The 9,425-nt window shown below is 39.2% G+C and overlaps 1 protein-coding gene across 12 annotated transcripts in view; it reads right to left on the bottom strand.

The window, feature by feature from the left end:
* Positions 1–2,549: 2,549 nt before the first annotated feature.
* RAPGEF2 (Rap guanine nucleotide exchange factor 2) overlaps positions 2,550–9,425 on the bottom strand; it is a 134,345-nt gene continuing 127,469 nt past the window's right edge. For all 12 annotated transcript variants that reach the window (XM_017745110.1, XM_017745115.1, XM_017745116.1 and 9 more), the window contains 2 exons: positions 5,823–6,128; positions 2,550–4,662 (listed from right to left, as the gene is read on the bottom strand). In XM_017745110.1, the coding sequence (XP_017600599.1) occupies positions 4,637–4,662; positions 5,823–6,128 (332 nt within the window). In that variant the 3' untranslated portion in view covers positions 2,550–4,636. The remainder of the gene's footprint in view (positions 4,663–5,822; positions 6,129–9,425) is intronic.

Below are 9,425 nucleotides of genomic sequence, written 5' to 3'. Positions count from 1 at the left end.
TATATATATATATATAAATAATGGCTTTATAGTCACACATAAAGGATTTCATTGCCAGCAAGGGCAACAGTGCTGCAAAGAAAATAATGCTCCTTTCAGACGTTAGACTACCTAGGCCAAAACTATGCCTTTAAGGATGCACCGAATAAAGAAATAAAATCCAAATTAATTCTCCAAATGGAAACAGAAGACTGAGCATATCGAGCCACCAAGTAAAAAGCGGAGGGAGCTACAAGTCTCCTCTTAAGGAGAAGCCAGCACTTCTATTTAACACAAACTTGAGTTTTGACACAGCCAAGACTCATTTCTCTACAGAGAATGCAGTCTGTGTGTAGGTGTGTAGAGTGCCACTGTATAAATTTAATCCCAGGAAAATCAAATTAGAATAGTTTAAGATTATGCTGTTGATGGTTGCTATCCCTACACATTCACCACACATAAGAAAGAGAGAGCTTTAAAAGTTTTCATATTCTAGTAAAAACTCTAAATTTTAATTTATCACATTTTCAATGGAAAATAGAAAGTGACAGATTCCACCTTACCTCAGCAATAAACCTACTTTCACTCCCAGCCTTCTCTCAAAACATGCTATTTTCAGACACAAGACTGTAAAGCTTACTTAAAGGACAATCTAGAGATAGGGGAGACCAAAATTATACTAATCATCTCAGATGGCTTCTGTCTCCTGAGAGGGTAAGTTTTCAGACTAATTTTAACAATGTTCATATTTTGCTCAATAAATCTATGTTATTTAATTTATGTTAGAGAGGCTGTTGCTGCTACATAGGCTTTATTCACAGAAGTATTTTTAATGTTTCATCCCATATCAAGGAATACATAAATATTAATATTTGCAATTAAATCATTACTTGAATTCTCCAGAGTTGATTTTGTTTCAACTATGCAACAATCCATATGAGACAGCCTGGAAATTTATTGCATTTCCTACTAGTCTTGAAGAAAATAGAGGGCTTTTGGTTTTGTTTCTATTTTAAAACAAAACCTGTTTCTTGCCTTAAGTTGACCAAATATTTGAGTCTCAGATTTACAGATGTAAAACATGCATGCTTCTCCAAATGACCAAGATGAATCCATTAAAGCAGTACCATCAATACTGCAGCTTTTACATTTTTTTTTAAAGTGCAATGGACTGCATACAGGATTAGCCTCTGCCTCAGTAAGTTTCAGTGAAAAAAAAAGAGCTGTAAAAGAATACAGATAATGGAATGACATTTCTTCAAACAAACAAACAAAAAAATCCTTAGATTTCAGTGCTCTGTTCCATTTTGGTGAATGCAACACTAAATCCCAGTAACTGGTATTTACTTGTCCGCATCTTGCTGCATCCACTCAGTAAGTACAAAGTTCTTATTACATGTTCTACAACTACCAAACCTGTTTCAGAAGTCACACCAAGACCTTTATTTCTGTTGAGTCAGTTGCTGTGTGAAGTGTTATTTATCAGCCAGTCCACAATGAATTAAGCTATCTGTATTGGATGCTGTGTTGAGGATGTCTATACATAATGTGTTCTAAAAATACAAATTGCAGTAAGGAGGCAGAAACAGGAGGACTGGGAGTGCTGCCTAATTCAATAATACATCAAGCATATAAGAAAAAACTGACAAGTGTGCAAACACCTCACAAGTTGATAAGAGGAATTACGTGCTTATCACTCTGCCTTTAGTACTACTTGAGGACAATCTCACAGGTAAAATATATAAAAATGTGTGTTCATTCTACTAATGTCAAAAGCAATGGTAATCTTTAGCTTGTCGAAATGTACCCAACAAGTATTAGCCACAGGTTCACAGACATTAGTTCCACTCACACCACAAAAATCTAAATCTGCATAATTTCTTTCCTTACAGTGCTAGAGATTACAGCAATAAAAACACAATGTTTACAAATCCTATACTTTCAGTGATTTTTAGCTTTCTTACAATTTTAAGTGTGGATCATTTCTAGAGCTATGTTAGGAAGACTTAAATCTAGACAGCATTTTGTTGCTTCTCTTTGCATTGAACTAATTTTAGACTTGGAAATGCCACCTGCCAGGCATTTCAAAGCTAAATATGATACGGCTGTCATGGCTTTAGCAGTTCCATTTTAACCCTGTCATCTGCATACCATTGGAAATAAAGAATCTAACCTCTGGGGAAAAAATAAAATCTACAGATTTAACATTGAATTAACATCAGCTTTTATTACTGGGGATGCTATTGGGTGATTTTTATAATTTGAAATACCTTGTTCGGTAAAAACTCAAATGGATGACTTTCCATACTTCTCCCTACCCAAATGTTAAAACATGTATTCCTTACTTTTACACCATTCAGAATATAAAATGAACACAATCCCACCTTTAAAACTGTTTACATTCTACATACACCTAAGGCCATACCTTTTTTAGCATCTCAAATGTTTCTGCTGGGGATGCTCATAGTATCAGTCATTCTCATTCAGCAGTACACACACCCAAATTTTCAAAAATTATCAGCAGCACAACTGTATATTAAGAAAAACTCCACACCAGTGGTTTGCCCACATCACTTGGCAATGTCCCTTTAATATTAATACACAGAGAAGTAAAATTTTTTCATAAATTTGTTCAAGTATGTGGAACATGTAAAATGCATAAGAATCAATATGGACTTCATTAATGTTATATTTATTTATTTTCCAGCTTCATACAAACTGGATGTAGAAGCATAAACATAGTACATTTCTACCATTTTCAACAAAAATATAACCAATATGTACAATTATTGTATTAAAAATACAAAAGGATACAGACTCCACCAATGTCTTTCTAAAAGACATACAGGTACAAGTAGTATCAAAAGTATGAGGAAATCACCAGTTAATTGTACATTCTGCACTTGACATCACAGAGCGAACTGAGATTAGCAGTCCTATGGTCTACAATTACTTAATGCTTATATAACATTTGTGCAACTTGTGATAGAGCTAGGATTTTGTATTTCTATATGCACATGAGGTCCATAGCCTTGAGAATAAAACTGGCAAATAATGCATATTACATGTAAAATTACAAATGCATAATTGACAATGTGATATATAAGCAAAGAGACAAAAGCTATGATTACAGGAGAGAGAATTAAATAAAGCACTGACATTTGTTTGATACAGTGAAAAAACACTGCATTTTGATCTTTAAAAGTTGAAGCTATTTACGTTTATCTACTGATCAATATGATCAGCTGAGTTCAATGGGAAAAAAAAAAAAAAATCCAAGACCAGCAGTTCCTCACATTTGAGTACTACTCGGATTGGCAGCCTTCACTTCTCCGGAGTCTGTGCAAAAACAACACAAAAATAGAGGGGAGGGTCATTTCAGTCATTATAGGGTTAATAGCAGCTGTGAGCAGGTGGTTGCTACACATTGGCCTTCTCTACACATGCAGTGTTCCATGAAGCCATTAACAGTTGTGACTATTTCTGCATTGCAAAGACTGGCAAATCTAACTGTGTTATTTTATTTTTTTTTTTTTTTACTTAAAGGCTCAATTATCCCCTAATGTCGAAGTCAATAGATGGAGGTTATTAGATCAGTGTTAACAGCTGACATGAGCTGTGACATCCCAACTTGCCTTCACTGCAGTGTTATCCAGTTAATTTTTATTTTAATATAACTACTATAGTTTTAAAAAAAAAAGTATATAACTTAAAGGTGGGGTTGCCATCTGTCTTACTACAATGGGACACTTTTTTTTAGCATGCCATCCTGTATTCCACAAGGCACAGGTATGACACACACAGTGTCCTCTTCCGTCACTGACCAGTTACAAGCAATGTGTTTCTGCATTTACACCAGATCCGGATGAGGATGCCATTAACATTAACATTTACAAACTCATGAAGATTCCAGGGTGGGGCACATTAAGAGCAAAGCCAGGTGGTCAAGGAAAGGCTGCATCCTGTAACCTCTGCCTTCCTTTCTGCCCTGCTCAGCCATGTGATAGCAATATTCTTCCAGGAGCTCAGGCTGGCAACCCTACTCACAGGTGTGAAATAATACTGTAATTACTATTCAGATGCACTATTTGATCTCCCAAATGCAAACATACAAAACTGTAACAAAGGCATTGTAAACAAGCAAATAAGCACTGCCTCCTTGAAGGATCTCAAAGAATTTTCTCTTTGTAGGTTAAAGGCCAAATGTAGTTTGACAACTAACTTATCTCATTATCCCAATGAGACTAAGTGCTAGGATTGTGATTAAAATCTAAAAGGAAGATTTAAAAAAACCCTTCCAGGCATCGGGAAGTGCAGTCAGAGTTAATCATCCTGATGTGATGATCTTGGAATTTGGAATGATACTGTGTGATGTGGCAGACAGCGACAGTGGTAGCTTGGAGATTGCTGCACTGTGCATTTCAAGCAACACAGTTTGAAAAGTGCCAGGGCGATTTCTTCACAGTATTTCACATGCAAGGGGAGAGGGGACAGAAGGGGGAGGGGCAGAGGAAGAAGCCCCATGCTGCTTTAAGGCAGGGAAGGAGGCAAATAGGTCCACCATCCTTTAATCATAGTTCCAAGGCTCCTATTCTAGGGACGTCTTCTTGTGCTCTCCTTTAAGGTGGCTCACTCTGGATCCAGAAAAGCCCAAGTCTTAGACAGCAGAGACTTGTTCATCTTCTGCAAACATAATAGGATAAGGGAAAATAGAATTTAGTTCATAAAGAACAAGACTGCTACTGAATGAAACAAGCTGTGCATACAACAACTGTATGTATTGTGCTCATGTGTTTCCCATTTCATTCTATAAGTATATATACTTTAAAACAATCTAAATTTCAGTACATTTCAAGTCTCATGTGACTTATTCCTTTGGAATTTTGATCTTGAAGAAGACAATTGCTTTAACTGAGCTAGATGCAGTTCTTCACCCCAAGGAGCACAACAGATACTCCTAGATATCTATCTAACAGCTTCAGAAAGGCATTTGACATTTTTCCCTAAATATATTTTCAGTTTAGTCATCACTAGTAGAAACAATTAAAATTCTCAGTCATGGTAATTCTCAAAGTTTGAGGCAATTCAGTTAAGGTGGACTCCATTTTTTTCCCCATCATGTTCAACTGCAAAGTTCATCCTCCACCTAAACCTTAGCAACTAAGCAGCTAGAGGGAGAAGGGGAATCTTAGTCTATCATTAAGCAAAACAAGCATTCATTCAAGTGTGTGATTTTGGCACCACCCCACCTAAATTTTGAGGACCTAAAGGTGCAATCCAGCTACACTTGCTCTCCATAGAAAAACATCACTGTTGAACAAAAGCATAAAGATGTAGACACACTTGGACCAACAAGGTAGCAAGAGAGCAGTGGGCTCATCATGTGAAATAGCTGGAATGGAAGACTCAGTGTCCACAGTGTAAAGAGTTTCAGGTAGAATGTGAGCGACTATCCAAATATACCTGAGCCATGATGGGCAAGCTCTATGGGGTGGATGGGCAAGCATTCTGTAGACCAGGATACTTTTTTGATCACTAAATACGTGGTTAATGCGGAAAACCATGGCAGGCAGGGCTGTACAAGGTGAACACAGGCACCTTCAGAGAAGCTGCCTAAGCCAGCTGCTTGGTTGTTCAAGATTCAGGTGGACCTATGTTCCAAATTTTAAACTATATTCAGGATGAACTGAATTCCTTCCCTTCCAAAAAGTTAACAAATAGCGAGTTTTGAAATGAAATAGAGTTCAAATTATGGCAAGATTTGTGCAATTTGCTTTGTGTCTGTGAAAGCACTGTCCCGTTTTGCAAGCAGCACACTCAAAATGTAACAATGAGAAATTTACCATCTTCCTCTGTGGAAAACCCTTGAGACGGATAGTGAGCAAGACGTGGATCTGACTCATTTGGTTTATGCCACTGAGGTTTGTTCACAGGCCTGCCAGTTGAGTGGCCGTGCGACTGCTGCTGTGGAGTTGTTGTCCCATGAGTCTCACATGTCCGTGCCACCATTCTAGACCTCTGAAGTGCTATGTTGTAGTCTGGAGGCTTCCTGGTTGGATGGGAGCCACCTTCTGCAAACTCAGCAATAGGAATTCCTACATAACCAGGAGGAGTTGGAGGTGGTTCCCGATATCGACCCTCTTTTCGTGCTGCAGGAAAAGCAACGGATGATTATAAGAGATAGGACAAGTAACACTGCTCAAAGGAAAATAAACAGCTAAAAGCTAAATAAGTATCAACCAAATCAACAGCCCAGGAAGAGAAAATCTGAATGACAAAGGTTAATTATCATATGCTAGACAAAGAGCTTGTGAAAAATAAATCAATCAAGAAAGTACACAACATACACGGAGGGTGTAGCTATTCTTCCAGTAGTGAAGCATTAGTCTAACAAAATTCACCAAATTACATGGGGAATTTGTTCAAACTTTGCAACTGAAGCTGTTCCATCAATTTTATAGAAAAAAAATGTACAGTGATCAAAGTTACATGGAAGACTCTAGAGTCCACAGAAGTAGCAAACATCAGGAATTTTGGCATCTCCCCAAATGCGCGGTTATCTTAATTCTGAAGATGGGCTTCGCATCCAAGAGCTCACTCTTTCGTTTTTAGCATCTTGAAGAGGAAAAAAGAAACGCATCTGATACACTATTTTCTTCCTACAAATCTTACTACTTAATGAGGCATAAACTACAAGAGGTATAATTCCAAGAGGTAAGGAAGAGAGGTGGGCTTCATCATAATACTATTTGTATGCACTACTGCCCACAGCCCCTACGGTTGTATTCTCTGCAAAATTAAAACTGAAAGTATTCCTGTAAGAACAATGACTGAATATGATTTTATCTAGGAGATGGAAAGACCACCACCTAGCTTGTGGATCTCAATAAGATGTAACTGTTTACCTGAACAAGGCTTAGCTCTGGGCATCCTGACAAGTTCTCTCTTGGAGAGAACTTTGAGGGAAAAAACAACAGTTAAGAATGCTAAGCATCTGCAGGGACAGATAGGCAAGAGTGTCTGTTTCAAAGCACTTAGAGAAGTCAGCTGGGACTTTGATACTGAACACTTATTATGGCCCCAGCCCTTTAACACATGACCACTTTAATGACAAACCTTACAAATACAGCAGGAAAAACCACGGACACAGACAATTTACTTTCCATAGCCTGTCATACACTGTATATTCTTGCATAAGTGGTAATGATAATACCACCCTGCATTAGGCAGCATGATTTGACTGAAAGGACAGTATAAGCTTAAAATGGACTGGTGCTACTTGGATGCAAGTTTTTACAGAATAAAAATAAATCCTTGTTATTACAACAAAACCAAATAGTTTCCAATAGTCTAAGTATTTTGCTTGGACAAACTGTTTTAACTGAGTAAAGCAGCATGAAGAAGTTTCTGAGAAACTTTTATTCAAAGATTTCTGAAAATCAGAAGAAATTCTATAGAAAAACTCTACTGTAGAAAAAATCTATTGAAATACTTCAAGAAACCAATGTCTATTCAGTGCAAAAGAACTAGGTAAACCAGCGGTTTCTGTTGGACAGTGATACACAGAGTTACATTTGCAGGACAGTTAGCTAATAGTAGTAAAGGGCATGGAATCTGTTGGTTTGAATTTCCAGGTCTCCTTCATGTTCTTTCAAGTCTCTAAAAATGTAGGGTGTTGGGGTTTTAGTTTAGTCCTAGGTTGTTTTTTTCTGTTAAAGGACTTTTTCCCCTATACATGCTGCTAGGGGAACAAATGGCTGAATAATTAAGGAAAACAAAGGACCTGGCTGCTTTTTTTGTTTCACCTAGGGGTTTGGGCAGTTGGGTCTCGGTGTCCAGAGAGAGAGGAAGCTGTTTTTTCTATGGCCGCTTTGCTTTCTGCTGGAGAAACACTGGGATCCCAAGCCCGCCTTCCCTGTCCCGCTTGGAGCCGGGCCGTCGCCGCCCTGCCCCGCCGCTGCTTCGAGCCTTCACTACGTTGTAGCCCTGCTCACCCTGCCTGCCCAGACCTCCAGGGGGTTCCCCGTTTGGATACATCTCATCTGCCACCAGGGATTCGTGCTCGTCCCTGCCGTTCCAGCCTGCTGTTCCCGAGGGTCCGGCCAGACACCGGGATCGGCTGCCCAGGGGTTTGTGAAGCCTTTGTCCCATCCCTTCCCGGGATCCCAGGGCACCGGTGCCGCGTGCTCCCCGAGCTCGCTCCGGAGCGCCCCCTGCAGCCGCGGGGGAACCATCGCACCTGCCCTGCTCACCGGGAGCCGCCAGCGCCCCTGCCGGCTGCGAGCGGAACTGCACCCGAGGGGAAAGGGCCCGACAGCCGAGAAGGCTGGGACTGGGTTTGTGATTGTTTGCTGTTACTGCCATAGTTATTGTTGTTTGTTTGACTGGTTATACAAATATAGATATATAATAGTAAAGAACTGTTATTCCTATTTCCCATATCTTTGCCTAAAAGCCCCCTTGATTTCAAAATTATAACAACTCGGAGGGAAGGGGGTTGCATCTGCCATTCCAAGGGAGGCTTCTGCCTTCCTTAGCAGACACCTGTCTTTCAAACCAAGACAGATCTTGGCACCCCAAGTGAGGCCTGAGGGCATTAAGAGAGAGAGAGGTGAAAAAGGAATAACAGCTGGATAACTTAATTTTGTTTGGAAGCACACCTGTTACACATTCTGGAGGAAACCAAGGGTATCAAAGAGTAAAATTAGAGATTAGCATGAATCTGTACAGCTTCTTCCTCTTCATAGTCCAGGGATTTAGATCTGCACCCAAGCTTTGAGGCAAAAGACCACTGCTAAGCAATATACTTGGGCAGAAAATGGAAAAGCAGTTTATCACAGTGGTCTCAGCATGACCTCAATCTGGCAGACATTCAGCTGCGTCAGCAAAAAATGGCTTTTAGACAGTTCTTCATATTACTCTGACAAAAGGTAAAGTGAGGGGGAATGAAAGGAAGAAAAGAGACAAAAATGCAGAGGTATTGGATGGGCCACAGATTGGGATGCATAGAAGGAACAATATGATAAAAATGTTAAGCTCTGCAAAAGACACCTTCATGCTAATTTATATATTATCTGATCTTTCCATTACTGAAGGCATAGAAATATATTTCAGCTCTAACTTCTTTGAAACCTCTTCACTTTCTGCAGAAACATTTCAGTTGGTATTTAAACACAAAGGGATCCCATTTTCAGAAGTAAGGAATATTCACAATTATCAGACAAGTCATACAAGGGTATAAAGTAAAACGCTTCTATAAAAATCAGGCCACATTTGTTAAGATTTCTAAATATAGCCTATGGAGCCTTACTGTGATGAGAAATTCACATTTCAGAACAGACATCTAAATACATCAACCTCTCAAAATACTGTCCAGCAGTTGAGCTAGTTTTTTGATGTATGGCAGGCTTTCTTGAAACACAAAGGCACTGCCAGAACTGAGAATC

This window comes from Corvus brachyrhynchos, unplaced genomic scaffold, assembly GCF_000691975.1.
Source record: "Corvus brachyrhynchos isolate BGI_N302 unplaced genomic scaffold, ASM69197v1 scaffold249, whole genome shotgun sequence".
NCBI lineage: Eukaryota > Metazoa > Chordata > Aves > Passeriformes > Corvidae > Corvus > Corvus brachyrhynchos.
This window is presented reverse-complemented; position numbering and strand designations above follow the sequence as displayed.